At 37.4% G+C, this 16,527-nt stretch overlaps 3 protein-coding genes across 6 annotated transcripts; 1 reads left to right on the top strand and 2 right to left on the bottom strand.

Moving 5' to 3' along the window:
• Positions 1 to 92: 92 nt before the first annotated feature.
• LOC140772881 (uncharacterized) lies at positions 93 to 1,792 on the top strand. Of its 2 annotated transcripts, XM_073115120.1 has the most exons (3): positions 93 to 517; positions 1,359 to 1,500; positions 1,620 to 1,792. In XM_073115120.1, the coding sequence occupies exons 1-2, from the start codon at positions 117 to 119 to the stop codon at positions 1,462 to 1,464; spliced, it is 507 nt and encodes a 168-aa protein (XP_072971221.1). In that variant the 5' UTR covers positions 93 to 116; the 3' UTR covers positions 1,465 to 1,500; positions 1,620 to 1,792. The 2 variants fall into 2 exon arrangements, with proteins under 2 accessions (XP_072971221.1, XP_072971220.1); XM_073115119.1 differs by having other exon boundaries at positions 1,359 to 1,792.
• Positions 1,793 to 2,487: 695 nt separating this feature from the next.
• Positions 2,488 to 11,629, bottom strand: LOC140772879 (ABC transporter C family member 10-like). Of its 3 annotated transcripts, none has more exons than XM_073115115.1 (14): positions 10,783 to 11,621; positions 10,008 to 10,090; positions 9,835 to 9,912; positions 7,697 to 9,732; positions 6,886 to 7,206; positions 6,725 to 6,811; positions 5,925 to 6,515; positions 5,666 to 5,830; positions 5,278 to 5,572; positions 4,237 to 4,451; positions 3,840 to 4,145; positions 3,275 to 3,338; positions 2,943 to 3,182; positions 2,488 to 2,627 (listed from the first exon to the last, which is right to left on the bottom strand). In XM_073115115.1, the coding sequence occupies exons 3-14, from the start codon at positions 9,851 to 9,853 to the stop codon at positions 2,527 to 2,529; spliced, it is 4,440 nt and encodes a 1,479-aa protein (XP_072971216.1). In that variant the 5' UTR covers positions 9,854 to 9,912; positions 10,008 to 10,090; positions 10,783 to 11,621; the 3' UTR covers positions 2,488 to 2,526. The 3 variants fall into 3 exon arrangements, with proteins under 3 accessions (XP_072971216.1, XP_072971217.1, XP_072971218.1); XM_073115116.1 differs by having other exon boundaries at positions 9,835 to 9,903; XM_073115117.1 differs by lacking the exons at positions 2,488 to 2,627; positions 2,943 to 3,182; positions 3,275 to 3,338 and having other exon boundaries at positions 4,004 to 4,140; positions 10,783 to 11,629.
• A 608-nt stretch (positions 11,630 to 12,237) lies between these two features.
• LOC140772880 (V-type proton ATPase subunit E-like) lies at positions 12,238 to 16,044 on the bottom strand. The gene is made up of 6 exons (XM_073115118.1): positions 15,854 to 16,044; positions 14,755 to 14,855; positions 14,173 to 14,329; positions 13,501 to 13,697; positions 12,799 to 12,898; positions 12,238 to 12,486 (listed from the first exon to the last, which is right to left on the bottom strand). The coding sequence occupies exons 1-6, from the start codon at positions 15,953 to 15,955 to the stop codon at positions 12,451 to 12,453; spliced, it is 693 nt and encodes a 230-aa protein (XP_072971219.1). The 5' UTR covers positions 15,956 to 16,044; the 3' UTR covers positions 12,238 to 12,450.
• Positions 16,045 to 16,527: the final 483 nt, after the last annotated feature.

Raw genomic sequence — 16,527 nt, 5'->3', positions numbered from 1 at the left:
CTATGGAGTCGATCTGGATCCGAGCCCGACCCGAATTCGGATCCGATAGGAAACACTTTAAATAATGGCTAATATATATGGAAGAGAAGCGAAGAAATTAAAAAGGAAAAAAAAAAATGGCGGCGTTTTGGATCTCGAAATCGATCACGAACCCTATCCTCTTCGCCCCGCCATCCTCTTCCCCGCGCAACTCCCACGGCCTTCTCGCCTTCTATCCTTCTCTTCTCCCTAAATCTCCTTCCTGTCCCCGAATCCTTTCCCCACTAAGCGTGAGGTGTAGGAGGTGGCGGAGGGGAACTTTGGCTTCCTCCTCCTCCTCGTCGGAGACGGCAGCGGAGTGGCTCAAGAAGCTGCCGGAGAAGAAGAAGCCGCTCTACTCGCACAGCCTCCCTTGCATCGAGGCGTGGCTTGAGAGCCTCGGCTTCTACCAGAGCCGCGAGGACCGGGCCGTGTGGTTCGTCGAGAAGCCCGATTGGCACGCCCAGCTCTCCCTCGACATCACCGATCTGTACATAAGGTGATTCTTTTGTAATTCCCTATCTCAATGACGTTAGAATTCTCGTGGTTTTGATTGAGGAAGTTGGAAATCGTGTGGATTTAATTTAAAAAAAGATTATAACTTTCTGATGCCTTTTATAATGTGAATTAAAATTTCGGGTATCTCCCATAATATTAGATTTTTGTTAGTGATATGCATGTGATATTTTGGTAGATGTTATATTCACTATAAATTTGTACGAGATTGAACTGATAGTTTGATAATTTATAACTCAAGTTGACGCACATTGACATGATTGCGCTCTAAGGTGGTGTTCTAATGGAGAAAAAACATTAAAAAAACTGCATGAATAGTTCAGCATGTCATTGTGTGATGTTGTTAGTTTTGGTTTGCTTTGTGAGCTTCTGATAACCCCAGGCATGCCTGTAAATTTGTTCGTTAGCCATAAAAGCCAGATGTTTAGCCTTGAAATACTATACTAATCCTACGCAAAGAGACACAGTGCCATGAATTGGCACCACTCTATATGATTGAGATGATAAAGTCATGGCCTTGAGTGTGATAAATCTTACAAATAAAAGTAAAGGATCAGTTACCCTGTTCATTGTTAGATAGTGCATTTGGCATAGTTGGGATTCTCTTGGAAGCTTGTGAATGTCTAATGCCTCTTTCCCCCTTAGTCTTTGATTTTTAGATGTTTTCAACAGTATAATCATTCATCTAACTTCCTTGAACTATTTTTTCCTTCTAGTTAGCAGGAGAGCATGATAATATTTACTGATCCTATTTGATTTGAACTGAGTGAACTGAAGTTTCTAGAAAATGTTGTTATTAACATTATTATGAATGACAATTCCAGGTACTTGAAAAGCGGGCCAGGAAATCTCGAGAAAGATGTCGAGAGAAGATTTAGTTATGCATTAAGCAGAGAGGATATCGAGAATGCCATACTTGGTGGACCATGAATAAGCACTAGGTTTCATTGCCTTTCATAGAGAGAGGTTTCTTTTGGCCTCTCCTTGAGTAGTATTTGCGCTCTATTGCAATTTCTTGTTTTTTTACCCTTCTAGATAAATGTTCAGATCGTATGTTAATGGGAAGTGTGTTTATCTCGTCGCAGGTTAATTATCCTCCAAATGCAATTTCTCTTATGAGAAATCATGTTAATAGAGAGTCTGGTCTTGTTTGCATTGTCCAAATGATCTGGGATTCACTTGTAGATCTGTATGCTTTCAGTATCTCATACAATTGGACATGTACATTCAATATATTTCTTACAATTTTATACAGGAATTGTCATGATATCTCCTAAATTCAATTTTTTTTTTCTATTTCTCCTGTGCTATTTTTTAAATTTGCTACATTGTAGTGCATTTACTCAAGTATAAAATGGTTGTGGATAAAAATGAATTGTTACATCTGTGGGACCTTATCTAATAAATCAAAAGGTCTCCTGTAATGGCTAAACAATCCTTCAGTGCTTAAAACAAGGGAACATGCTTATATGGCACAGTATGTTTGGCTATAAGGGATTTAGACAACTATGATACTGACCTCATATGTATTGATTGTCAAAATCAGAATCAGCACAACATCCAGCTTATGCAATTATCTATTTACCATTACCATGCAAAAGATCCAAAGTAGTGTATGCAAATAGAAAAGCAATGCAGAAGTCTAAAGTTGTATTAATATACATACAGCAATCAGTGCGGAGATAACTTTTTATACTGTAGAAGATATTACACAAACAAAATATATTACACAAGCATAAGTTAATACATGACCTAGAGAGTTCCTTATATCAAGACATAAGCTAGAAAGTAGAGATGGTTTCCATCATTCTATTTCAATCCATGTTGAAGGCATAGTTGTTAGCAGGACGATCAGGATATACTTGGGACCACAGAGAACTGCTACTTGAAAGATATTGAAGTGGGAAACACACTTTACCTATCTGTCGAGCATCGATAGGCAATCAAACTGGTAACTTGGACATCTTAACAGCTTCGCTCTGGGTTCATTGATCAATCTGATGTCTGGGACCAGTACTCTCTGACAAGCTCTCCAAACAGAGATCCCTCAGACTTCATCAATTTTGCCGGGGAATCATACTCAACCATTTTCCCTGATTAAAAAGGAACAGCTTACCATGAGATAAAAGTCCTATAGAAAATGGATAACGTTTACAGATACATTGTGATCCGCGCATAAAAATACCAAAGATTAAGTGCATTGAAGAACCTTTTACTGTTATTTGCTAAACTTTCTAGTAAATCATATGCACAACTGTGTAATTGTATTGATGCAGGTTGGCGAATCATGCTTGTCATGCTTTTCATGGTTTGGGTTTATTTGAAATAAGTTAAAGTCATACAAAAGCACATATAAAATGCATTAATCTGACAGTTGAGTTTTCTTAAGAGCATGACTGCAAACTCACCATCACTAACAGCAAGAACCCTTGTGCAGTCCATCACGGTAGGAATTCTATGAGCAATGGTAATGACTGTAGATTCTACAAATTCTGTTCTTATAGTCCTTTGAAGAACCGCATCTGTGGCATTGTCAATTGATGCTGTGGCTTCATCTAGCACTAATATACGGCTTCTCCTTAATAGGGCTCGGCCCAAACAAAACAATTGTCGCTGTCCCATGCTCCAATTTGATCCATCTTCTGCAACTGCCAATGATAATCATTCATGTCATTTAAATGGAAAGGAAATATGACAAAAATGTCATACCATGACAATATTAATCACTTGCAATCTTTACCTAATGAATCCAAGCCTTGTTCTTTCTCTTGCACTGCTTCTCTCAGCTGGCATTTGTCCAGGACCTGCAGAACATATAGCGTTCAAAAGAATATCGTCATCCCTGACAACAAACTACAGATGTGTGGTTTCAGAATTATTATGAATGTTCAAAATGCCATACTTTTGACTGAATTATCTTTTAAGTATCAGTTTTTACACTTAATAATAACAATTGTAAGTGTACAGAACAACAAATCCATTTCAAAGAGTTGACACCTTGTAGATAGGGTTATGGCCTTGGTTTCATATGATTTCATTCTGCTATTTACAAATAATAATACCAAATTCAAACAAGGTTTTTCTTCCCACTGTGATAATGTGTGGAAACATTTGTGTTGTCAACAAATAAAGCTGCCTTATCATTTTTTTACTTTGCTTGCCAAGATCATAAATCAAAATTCTTATTAGAAACCATTCTTATCAGGGAATATTCAATATAGTTTGTTTCAGAGAGTCAGACAATCTCCAATATTAGGGGCTCCCTGTATCTAACTTTTGAGATAACATGTTCAGAGATTTATTACCTCCCAAATCTGCTGATCTTTATATTGTCCTAAAGGATCCAAATTGTATCTGACAGACCCGTGGAAAAGGGTTGGATCCTGAGGTATGATTCCAAAACGAGATCTCAGATCATGGAGTCCAAGTGCAGCAATGTCAATGCCATCAATGATGATTCTTCCTTCAGCTGGTTCAACAAGGCGAAACAATGCACCTATTAGAGTTGTTTTCCCACTTCCAGTTCTGCCAACTATTCCAATCTTCTGCCCTCCTTCAAATATGCAACTGATTCCCCGAAGTACAAGAGGTGTATCTGGCCTATATCTGATCTGTGTAATATAGCTATGATAAGCAGACTATGTATAGCCTATTAACTCATTTCAAATGGACAACAAGAAAAGGTACTCCTGTAATATATACCTTTAAATCCTGGAGCTCCACTCGACCAACTGTAGGCCAATTAGATGGAGGTTGGTTGCTTTCAACAACTTCTGGGGCCTCACTAGAAATATGCATATATTGATTTAGCCTTTCCACAGAAATGATATAATTTGCAAGTGTGCACTGATTTTGAATAGAGAACACGAGGGACATATTTAAGGAAAAACCATAAGACAGCGCCATCCCAACAAATCCTGCATCAATGTGAGCAATCAAATATCCGTATTTATCAGAAATACTAGAAAGACTTGCAAAAAATACATGCTTGTACTTAAATGATCAGCTAAATCAACTAGACAAAGATTATTTAAAAAAATTATGAAAAAAAACTTTATTATTATTAAAAAATATTCAAATTTGATGTTTTTTTTTTTTTTCTGAAATGACTACTAGTAAGACAACTCTTGCTATGGTATGCTAATAAATGTCACAAATTAGCTATAGATAAGTTGATTGTTAGGGTTAATTTTTCCAAGGAAAGCTCTTATGAAAAGCTTATCTAGGTGTTGCCATCGTGCATAAACCTTTGTTGGCACCAAAGTGAGGACGAGTTATAGGATAAATTTAAAATCAAGGAAATTGCACTTTACTCCGCTATAATTTGGTCCAATTGTATGAACTCTCATATACTTTCAACTAAAGTACTTTACTTTTCTGTGGTCCAAATTAAAGTACAACCGGTAGTTTGTCATTAACAGAAATGTCAAATGATAATTTTACCCCTACATAATAAGTCATAGGTGAACAGTGTTTTCCTTTTGGAGGGGAAAATACTACATCATATAAATATAATCTTATAGTGAAAATTTTTGGTTAATGATTGACGTTAAATATGATAGAAAAAATAATAGTTGCATCTTGGTCTAAATTATAGGAGTTAAGCATTTAAGTTGAAAGTACAAAAAGTCTTCGTACAATAAGGCCAAACCGCAAGGGGATAAAATGCAAATTTTCTTTTATTACCACAAAAGAAGAATGGATGAAGAAAACATAAGGTGATATTGATATTCAACAACTCACCAGAGCTAAATGTTCCTGGAGGTAGCAAAGCCATTACAAGAGCCGACGTAGAAAGAACAACAGCACCCATAGTCTCTAAGCGTAGGATCAACCAGTCACTTGCTGCAAAATTGTGAAAGAATGGACTGGCATTCCTGTCAATAAGCTCCAAATTTCTGGCAAAAAACCGGTCTTCTTCCTCAAAAGCTCTGATAGTTATTGCTCCTGACACAGATTCAGCTAGATGATTTGCTACAAGAGATTTTGTGGTACCATTGATCCGCATCAACTCCTTTGCAGAAGCTAAATAATACCCCTGTTGTTCCAGCATGAAGTTCCACCCCTAGTCACCCTTTGTAGAAGCAAATACTATACAAGTATATTAATGTTTTTTTATTATCATACATACCTGCAGTCGAATAGTCAAATATATCATTGGTATGGAGACAAATAAGGTTTGCCAGGTCACAACAGCTAGTACTCCAAGGTTGCTGTAGGCATTCATAGTAGCGCTGATACTAAAGATTAAACTGAACGGCACATCAAGATCAACAATGCTCGAATCAGAAGAGACCTATGTGAAGACATGAATAAGATCAGGATCTATTCTGGACTCTATGTAAGTAAACTGATGGTACATAGCCAAGTTTCATTTTAAACATACTTACCCTACTCAAAATCCTTCCCAAAGGAGTCGAGTCAAAGAAAGACATCGGTGCACGGAAGATTGAGTTTAGCAGCTGAAGGAACATAGATTTTGATGACTGAAGACCCAGAACGACTATGAAGACAGACCTCGATAACAAGAAGATGGCTGTGCTACATCCTATGGCCAAATATACAGTGATGAGTCGCAGAGTGGTAACATGAGGATTTTGCACATTTGCAGCCATCCAAGAATTCTGTGAAATCTGCCCAGCTATAAATATCACATGAGAGAGAGCTGCCAGTGAGGAATACAAGAAGCCCTTGTTCTGATTCAAGTATTGCAGGTATGGTTTTAAACCAGTGTCACCTGTCTCTCTCTCCTCTTTCTTAATCAACTGATCTTCTCCAGATAATTTTGCCATTTTTCGCTCTTTACTACTGCAGGTATTGCTAATCTCCTTTTTAACATTCTCCCTTTCTTCCTCAGACCTCTCGAGCTTTCCAGGACCCACAGTGTCCTTGTGCGCATTGACAAGATCCTGAAATTCTCTGCTGGAAACCAACAGCTCATGGTAAGGTGCGGCACGTAGAACTTTCCCATCTGACATTAACTGAAAGAAGTAGATTTGTTTAGTTATATCATACAAAGAACTAACTATTCTTTGTATGGTGTTCCAAGGTATAGGTGAAAAAATATTGAGATTCTCAATAGATTAAAATACATTATTATCACCTGCCCCAAATAACAGAAAAATGATTGTTTGAAAATATGCATTACACATTTAGACTAGCATTTGGTTACTACGGTAAGAAGACTAACCAAAATGGAATCAAATGCAGGAAGGAAGTCAACTTGGTGAGTCACTAGTAGAACCGTCTTTGTCGACAAAGCTCCCATGACATATTGCTGCACATGTTCATACAAAACTTATATAGCTAGTCAGAATAAAAACCTAATATGCATCTAATATGAATACTTACATTAAATAAGCTAGTAGCAGTATGTGCATCAACAGCACTGAAAGGATCATCTAGGAGATATATATCTGCATCTCGATACAGTGCACGGGCGAGTTGAATGCGCTGCTTCTGGCCACCACTGAGATTTACCCCTCTTTCTCCTATTTCAGTAAGATCTCCAAATGGTAACATCTCAAGGTCTTTGACCAAGGAACACTGCTCTAGTGTTTCCTGGTATTTTTTCTTATCCATAGTTGATCCAAAGAGAATGTTATCTTGTACTGTTCCTGTCTGGATCCATGCACTCTGAGAAACATATGCAATCCCCCCGCAAATTTGAGTCTGCCATTTCAGGAAGAAAGGGAAAATACTAAACATTTAACTTTGTAAGTTCAATAATCAGTGGAAAGACAAAAAAGAAGTCATTGGATGAAATCCTTACGGTACTATTTACAAATGGCAGCCGGACCTTGACATGAGAAAAATATGAAGCTTATATGGTGAACTTTTAAGTCATTGTAGAATTTACATGAGAGAACCACAAACAGTCACTTATGGACTTTAAGAATCTAATTGTAGATAATGCCTAAGTATGATAAGTTTTTCATATGGTGGTGCATTGCATGTAGCATATACAATTCAGAATGATGATAATATGTATAGCATAGCACATCAGCAAATCTCTACGTATGTAGTTGAATGCCGAGAGTCAAATCTTCTGTCAAGTAACATGGAAAGAAAATGCAGATAGGTAACCAATGTATGCAGCATGGAGTTGTACTTTATTTTCCTTGATATTAGATGTAAGAACACATTAAGGATGAAGACTTACCTCCCCAGTTATCTTGGGTACTTCTCCTAGAATTGCTGCCAATAAAGTTGTTTTTCCAGCGCCAACCTCACCACAAATTGCCACCTTTTCCCCAGGTTTCAGCTCTAAGTTGATGTTACATAGTGTGGGTTTTGATGGATTCCCTTCCCAAGAAAAGCTCGCCGACTTGATCATTATAGGGTGCTTGACATCCATAGAACGCCTATCTCTGACATGGCGATTCTCCAACTCCGCTGCATCAAGAAACTTGATGACACGTCCAAAAGCAACCTTTGCTTGAATGAAAGCTCCGATAACATCAGGAATTGATCTTACTGGATCTTGAACTAGACGTAATGTTGCTATGAAGGTGAAGACATTGCTAGGATAAAGAGGAATCTGAAGAAAATAGCAAGTCAAGAAAGTAGCAGCTGAGACCACTACCGGAGATGACCAAAAGAGGAAGCTATTATATGCTCTCTGTAGCTGAAACGCAGACAGCCATTTACACTCCTCCGCCCTCAACCCTTCTATGACCTTCCTGAAATGTGTTTCCCAGGCATAAAGCTTTAACACTTTCATATTCACCAGGGCCTCTGACATAGCCTTCAACCTCTCATCCTGAGCTTCCATAAGCCGTGTCTGGAACTTATGTTGTAGCTTGGCCACAGGAGCATTACAGAGAACAGTGAGTATTATCACAACCATAGAGGAAATTGTTGCAAGACCCACAGCATGATAGAGAATTACTAAAGCAATGCCAAGTTGAAGGGCAATTGTCCAAGTCTGATGAAACCAGACAGGAAATTCTCCTATCCTATATGCATCAACCGTAACATAATTCATTATCTCCCCAGAAGAATGGATTAGTTTAGCTGAACTTGTCAGTCTCAGCTGCTTCTGGTATATAGCTGCTGATAGCAAGGACCTCACTTGTAGTCCCAACATCCTGGTTCGGAAGTACCACTGCCTCTGTGATAAAGATTCAAGGAATTTTGCCAAAAACATTCCCAAGGCCAACACATAACCTTCATACTTGAAAGTTCCCATCCCTACTGACACTTTGATGAAAGCATTAAGAAGCATTGGGCCAGCTGACAGAGTTAGAACCTTGAGCAATGCAAAGAGCCCAGAAATTAAAATATCTCTTTTGTGACAAGAAACAATAATAGAGAAGAAGGATAGAGAAGCTGTTTGCTTAGTCTGGTTTTGTTTATTCAGCTCCTTAAGAAACAAAGAATAGCGGCTTTCAGCTTTATCTGTCCTACCCAACTGAGGAATATCTTTCTCCTCTAAAGGTTTTTCATAGCCTTTCTTCATCAAAGAATTCAACCACCAGAATGACATTCTGCTAAGGAATCCAGAATTAGCAAAAGGGGAGTCGGAATTGTCTGAATCATCAGAATTGTCATTGGATTTATAATTTAGAGGTACATAAAGAGGCTCATCACTGACTTCACAATCATCCACAACTTTCGAGCCCTTAAAGGCACAAAGAAGCAAGAGAATAGCACCAGGCAGTGACAAGATATCAAGAGCAATTCTTACTGAGGGTTTCCTTCCAATAAGCAAGCCCAAGAGAGAGGAAGCAAAGATAAATCCAGCAAACACGCTTGCGAGCCCTGACCAGACCCTAACAAAGACCTCTCCTAGAGGCTTGGCTCTCATGCTCACCACTAATCCCATCAGGATCCAGGCAAAACCCTGAAATAGCAACACTAGCCACCAGTGCAAAGGGAGAAAACCCTCTCCTCTCCTGACATTCTCCTCTAGCAACCACAACCCAAGGCTGAGATAAGCCAAAGCTAAAGAACAATTAAAGATTAATGAACATATTTGCATCGGCGAAGAGAGTCTAAAGAATGCTGGCATCAGGACTACCCCAGATGACATTTTGCGTAAGAAATTCAGGAAGAATGTGAAGAAGAGAAGCACAATGACAGAGATGACTAAGAAGTGGTTCATGCATGTACTAGAATAGAGAATTCCACCAAGCCCACAATCATCTCCACCATAATAGGAACAAATAGAACCCCCACAGAACGCCATTCGAGCACCTAATTTAAAAAAAAATAAAAATTCCAATCAATAGGAGTGGGGCCTATGAAATCCATTGTATGATGTAAAATACAGAATTGCAACATAAATTTCATACTTACGCGTAAAAGCATCCATCATGTGTAAGGATCACAATCTCAATTACTCAACCTATCCCTCCTTCATAAGACCTACAAAAACTGAATTTCTAATGTAAAGCAAAGCCTCATATAGATTACATACATACCCTAAAAAAGGGATAAAAACAATCTAATCGTCATAAAATCATCAATACCTTTTGTACAGATCTCCCAGATGCTATACTTCTTCTTCCCGTGAAAGATCCACATACACCCAAATTGCACCAAGATAAACAGTCTGTTTTGTAGTATATATCAAATACAACCTCAATTCATCAATTATACTGGTTTACATTTATACTGTACATGTAACAGCTATAAATCTACAAAGCAAGAAAACAATACATCCAAGCAGGAAAATCATATCTCTTCGTACTACATTAATTTATACACTGCAACAATATTATATCATAGATCAAACATTCAGATTCAAATGCAATTATTTTTTCCTGGATAGCAGATCAGAATCAACACAGAACAATGAACTCGAATAGCATTTCTGGACTTAAATCATAAAGCAAATAGCATATAGCAGAACATCAGCAAGTCTATGACCAATAAGGCTATACATCTCAAGAAGGGCTATTGTATCCCTCATTTATACGTAAAATTATACTTTAAATAGATAAATACGGCTCTCTTTTTTAAATCATCAGATAATCGACTCTTCCTTTTTAGTTATATTTGCAAAACACCACCTTTTCCTAGTTAATTAAGGAACATTCCTAGTATCAAAACCAAGAGTGGCAGAAGGAGGTGGCGATTTATAAAATGAAGGTGGTAATATACAGAAAGTAAATCAACGAAGGTGGTAATACTTTCATGGAATGCAACTATTCTTGATCATGGAGAGCATATCAGAATCACTTCAAAACGTCAAATTCAAGTAGCATAATGGTATCAAATCACAAAGGGAGACTGATTGGATACCTCACTTCGCCTCCGAGTGATGGCGATTCCGGAATGAGAAAGGAGGAGACAAAGATAAAGAGAAGAAGAAGCAAACAGCAACGCCGTATGAATTGGAAGCCGCAACGAAGCGGAGAATAGGAGGAGAGGAGAAAAGAAGGAAGGATCGAGGAGGCCATCGCGGTGAAGGAAAAAAAAAAAAACTTGGACGGAGAGGCGAGAGAGTAAAGCGCGAAAACTGAGTTCCTCGTGGCGGTAATCCTTCACCGTTGGCGGTGAGCGTATACCCTCCTCACCACCCCTGGCGCCTCTTCGGGACCGGGGGTTGTACGGGGCGGGGAGGTGACCGCACCGCGCGCGGACAGCTGCGGCTTTCGAGGAGTGGAAGGAGCTCCGCTGGTGCGCCTGTGCCGCTTCTTTTGTCTGACAGAGAGGAAGTCGGCACCGTAGCTGCATGTGCAGCGACAGACATCGATGTGGTATGCCGTATATTACGAGCGAAGTGGGCCTGGGATTAGGACTAACGGGTCGGATTGTATCTATCTGCAGTAAAACCCGTTACAAAATTGAGGTATTTCTAGAGCTAGGAGAAGAATAGTGAAAAAAAAAAACTGAAACCATAGAGAAAAAGAAGTTATCTAACCGACCATTTTGGATCATCCAAATACATTTAACTCAACTATTTTAATTAATATCGATATCGATATCGATATCAATAGTATTCTCATGGAAAGAATTTTATATCACTGTCCTAATATGCGTGCTTATTTGCTAGTACCTTGTTTACACTTGATGCATATGGACAAAGGCATTCACGTCAAATGATTTCACGTCCACTAGCCATTTTTCTGAATGGCATAAAGCATGTTTAGTAGTATATTGCTCACTATAGAAGTACTGCATCGATGAGTTTTGAGTAGGAAGTACTAAAACACAAATACTTCATAAAAATAGCCCACCTATAAGGTCCTAAACTACATCTATATCTGGGACAGCAGCAGAAGTTTTGACAGATCTAACCATTTTTTTGTTAGAATATTTTTAAAATTATTTATCAAACTACTATAATTATTGTCATATAAAGCACTTTTTGTATAATAATATATCTTAGAGATCATCTTGGCCCAAAGGAGTTGTTCTAAAATAATAAAAATTGCTAATTAAGAAAGCAATTTTATAAACCGCTTGTTGTAAGAACGATTTACTTTTAAAAAAATTGTATAATTGCCCTAAAAACTGTAGTAATTTCGTAAATAGTTTGTCAACTATAGTTGTGCCGTAATAACTTTTGAGAGGAGTAGTAGATTCGTCAAAAGTTCTGACAGCAGCATATACGACTTTATGTAGCCAAAATTAGCGTAATTGGTCCTGCAGTAGGGTAGAGGTGTCCCCTTCTAACATTTCCAGAAACTAAAAGAAGGGTAAGAACGTAGAGAGAAAAGATCATGACCATGGACTAACTTAAAAGAGTATGCATAAAGAGAAATTTTCAGCCAATTCTTCTTATTGATACCAGAGAACATGCGAATTTGGAACTAACAAATTATTCGCAAACTAGTACTTGTGTTCAAGTAAACTGATGCTTTGGAAGCATGGAACTTGAAAAAAATAAATGACTTAAGAATTGCTTGTCGAACGACAACTGGAAGTGCCAAATAAGATTTAAGTGCGCCAAATCACACCAGTCGATCAAGCAACAACCTGACCAAAAAGACACTTTCGGATCTGCCAGGAAAGAAATAAAGGATGTTGTTAGAGCAAGTGCAGACAGCTGATGGGATGTTAATTTATAGCAGAGGAATTATTTGGCAAAGAAAGAAACTATAGATCTTTGATTTCCTGGCGAAGAAAGAAACTATAGATCTTTGATTTCCCGATGAACGAAAATGAATATATTCTCATTCCCTACATGCTGAGGCATGTTGCCACATTATTTTACTTGGTGGAATCACATTGCGTTGTTCATTAAATATGTTATATGCACCTTGTTTTCAATAGGAACACAAAGAATAAATCTTGGAACACAATAGCAGGTACCTCAGGCAGTTTCTTGCGGAAGACGACATCCAGCCTTGCATCAAGCGTGTTCTCACAGACAATCTTCCCATCACGAGAAGCCAATACAACACCTCCCGAGCTGAATCATCACACAAATTTAAATCATCATCGACAAAGTATTTCAGTGTGATAGATATAAAGACAACAGCTCTAAAGCCAATACTTGTCTAACTAGACTCTGGTACTTAACAATTTTGAGATGACTCGATATCGTTAGCCAACTAGGCTTAGACAATACAAATTTCCAGCTTTAGTGTTCTCTCGACAGTAACAACAAACTAGCAGGAACATGAATATTATGTACGGATAAAACTTTATGCGTATGTATACATGTGTATACACAAGGAAAATTACTTTGCATAACTGGTTATCTACGTGGAAATAAATGGTACATAATTTGATGTACAAGTATAGTATGCCGCCAGATAATTGTATATGCATGATGTGCATGTCATGCCCGTATGCTTCGTTGTTATTTGTCTAAGAACAAACTAGTATACTCCAGTTTCTTTCTGTGAATAGTGAAATATTAATAGAATAATAGATTATTTCAAGCTTCAAAGCATTTGCCTGCCAATTCTGAAGAACCAAGACGAGAACTGAAAGGATTGGAACAGATGGTTGACAGAACAGCCCAGAATTGTATAATCATATTTTCATAAATTCAAACTGAAGTATTACCAAAAAGCGCCATGAGCATGATGATGGCTTGGAGCAGGTGGCAGATATACAATATTGTCTATGATGATTTCAGGAGGATAAACATTTGCTTTCTCTGCATATTCATTCTTTGCTGAATGCAATACTGACTCTACAAGATGAACGTCATCTTCACGACAGCGCAGCAGTACAGCTGGTTCTTTCAACCTGAGCAAGCTCTGAAGATAAAGAGGGAAAACAAAGGGGTGAAAATATGGTTGGTGCAAGAAATTAAGAGATAATACATGTGGACCGAGGAGTGACCATTTATGTACTAGTCTTTATAAGCCAATCTAGAATGGCACAAAGCTAAATTAGTTTCAATTTGAGATGTGAACATTATGAAGACAGTTAGTAAATTATTGACAGAGCGCAATAGGCATATTACATTGGTACAAGTAATTTAGGTAAAAATATAGAAAACCATCTTTGCCTCCTAATGTATGGACATAGAACAGGCAAAATGTACTCCTAGTTCATTAGCTTCTTCACTATTTCCTTACAACTGCAGCTGATAAAGTTCACCTATCATGCAAAATTTCCAACTCACAGAAAGTCCTAAATTAGACCAATGGAATTCTGTCTGCTAGAATAAGAAAAAACTGAAAAAAATGAAAGGAGCAACTACAAGATGATATAATCAAATCATGTAACCTGAACAATCAGTTCCTTTAGAAGGTTCTTGTATGTGTGGTGATGATTGCTGACATGAAGGAGTTCTTTCCCAGCAGCTTCCTTCATAGAGCTAACTAAATCATCCTGTGCTTGAAGAACTTTGATACGAGAAGCATTCAGCTGCATAGAATATTCACTGAAGAAAGGAAAATAAAATTTGTCAACCACAAAGTAAAGATCGTTAGATTGTAAATATGTCCAAGCAATAGAAACTCAAAAGGAACCTTTGCAGGATATAATGTCAGCAAAAATATTTAGAAACATCAAACAATTATATCTCTGCTATAATGATACAAAAATGACTATATGTATACAACATAACCAGACAGACAAATTCACTCTCATAAAATTTTTATTTCATGATGTTCTAGCATGAATACATGGGTAGGTAGCTCCAGAAAATTTAAAAACAAAAAAAATAGTTGGAAGTTGGAACTTAACATGTTATAAAAGGGAGTGATATAATCATTATCACAATAGGCTTAATTTCCTAAATATAGAGTTGGTAGTTGAGACTAAGAAGAATGAAAAGTATAGAAAAATATATGTTTAGTACATTACATTTTCTTGCGAATCTCAACTTGCTTCTCTTTGCGTTCATATTCTTGCCTGATCTTCTTCTTTTCCGCCTCAACTAGTTGCAACTTCTCAATGTTAAATTCCTACACAACATCGAGTTACAGAACAAAGTGTTCAGGAGAAAAGGAAATAAAAGGATAGCACAAATAGGATTTCAATTGTTCAAGCATCGAGACAAACAGCTTTAGTGAATGTATACAGCATCCCTAGGAGCAGTCTATATTATTAGCAAGACCAATCCACATATGAACGAGATTTTAGTTAGTTTGTTGATACAACTGTCTACTTTGAAAAGAAATAGAACAGTAAGATTCTCTGGTTTTCAACTTTTCATAATTTCGGAGAACAGTGACATAAAGATATTTTTCTCTTTCTGAGATCAAAATGTGGCAAATATTAGTAGAACACAAGATACATTCAGTGTCAGAATCAGATCAACAGATTGAAACACCTAACTATTGATACTGTTTATGAGATTTGAATACAGAGTATAATGCTGAAAAAAAAGTGGTATAAAAGATCTCTGAATCTTAAACCAACAAATAACATTATAGTTTCATCACACAAAGTTCTCATGCTTTCCCTAACATCAACAACTGAAGCTTTTCTTTCCATACTTCTTAACCAAACAAGTATGTCTCCACGTTTTCTGATTCCACGTCCAGTATCTGCAATTCTTTTCCTCATTATGTGCCAGTACAAATTACTTCCTTTTTTCCAGTTCAAACACTGATCCATAACAAAACGTGTGAAATGCATTCTTTGGCAAGAATACTAGGATTCCTCCCTGTTAATCTTAAACCAACTTAAAAAAGATCCCAATAGCTAAGTTCCTTGATCCAAAATCACACAAATATTCATTCTTTACTCCAGGAATGAAAAATAACCTTATAATTCGAACAACTACTACAAAATATCTGCGATCCCAAAGAGAAACGAGAAAACCGGATCCTACAAGATCGATTAGCTTACGGGCGATTATGATCTCATCATCTCAGCATTCTTTCTTGAGATCTCGAGTAGGAGATCACAAGAAGCGATCAAAGATCTAAGAAAAAGATGGTAGGGGAGAAGGAGAGACCTCTTCAGCGGAGACGGAGATCTCGTTGGCCTTCTCCTCCGCCTCCTGGCGGATGAACCGCACCATCTGCTGGATCTGCTTGCTGACATCTGCGTCGTTCATCTTCGGATCCGACGGCTGGAGACTGCTCGGGCTCCTGAGTTCGAACCTTTCGTCCCCTGGATTTGGGAATAGAGAGAAAGATAGGATACTAGCCGTGTTCGTGGATTTTATAATTAGTACTTGGAGCTTTTGGTAATTTAGTAACATTATTTTCCATGGTTTTATTTTTATCGTAACTTCTCAAGGATAATATCCACACCAAAAAGAACAAAAGAAATTTTTTATCATATATTTATTATAAGAGTGTGTGAATAATTCTTAGAATCACTTTTTTACTACAATTTATCGTTTTTTAATCCGTGATTTCTCCCTTCTAATTCACGTCACCGACTGCCACGGTGGCGGTGATAAGGAAAATAAATATAAATGTATTATTAGTTTCTTAATTATCTAACAAATATTAGAATTAGGAGTTTTTTTAATATATAAATACCACTGTCCAAAATAATAGCATACATTCATTTCAACCTGAAATCATCCGAAGTTTTTTTTTTTGATTAAATTGAAATAAAGAGGCGTTTTGTCAGGATTAGTGTCCAACAGGGTAAATTGCAATTATGTTTTGTGGATTT

The sequence above is a fragment of the Typha angustifolia genome, chromosome 13 (genome assembly GCF_048772165.1).
Source record: "Typha angustifolia cultivar Huaian chromosome 13, ASM4877216v1, whole genome shotgun sequence".
Classification (NCBI taxonomy): Eukaryota; Viridiplantae; Streptophyta; class Magnoliopsida; order Poales; family Typhaceae; genus Typha; species Typha angustifolia.
Note: the sequence above shows the minus strand (reverse complement) of the source record. Positions and strands in the feature narration are given on the sequence as shown.

Bases quoted from the DNA above. Each gene is read 5' to 3' on its own strand.
- LOC140772880 (XM_073115118.1), bottom strand. From the start codon at position 15,955: ATGAACGACGCAGATGTCAGCAAGCAGATCCAGCAGATGGTGCGGTTC. The intron at 14,856-15,853 runs GTCTCTCCTTCT...GATGTTGTGTAG, and splicing joins TCTCCGTCTCCGCTGAAGAG to GAATTTAACATTGAGAAGTT. The intron at 14,330-14,754 runs GTAATGTACTAA...TCCTTTCTTCAG, and splicing joins GTTGAGATTCGCAAGAAAAT to TGAATATTCTATGCAGCTGA.
- LOC140772879 (XM_073115115.1), bottom strand. The intron at 5,831-5,924 runs GTAAGTATGTTT...GTCTTCACATAG, and splicing joins TGGGAAGGATTTTGAGTAGG to GTCTCTTCTGATTCGAGCAT. The intron at 3,339-3,839 runs GTAATAAATCTC...TATGTTCTGCAG, and splicing joins AAGATCAGCAGATTTGGGAG to GTCCTGGACAAATGCCAGCT.
- LOC140772881 (XM_073115120.1), top strand. From the start codon at position 117: ATGGCGGCGTTTTGGATCTCGAAATCGATCACGAACCCTATCCTCTTC. The intron at 518-1,358 runs GTGATTCTTTTG...TGACAATTCCAG, and splicing joins ATCACCGATCTGTACATAAG to GTACTTGAAAAGCGGGCCAG.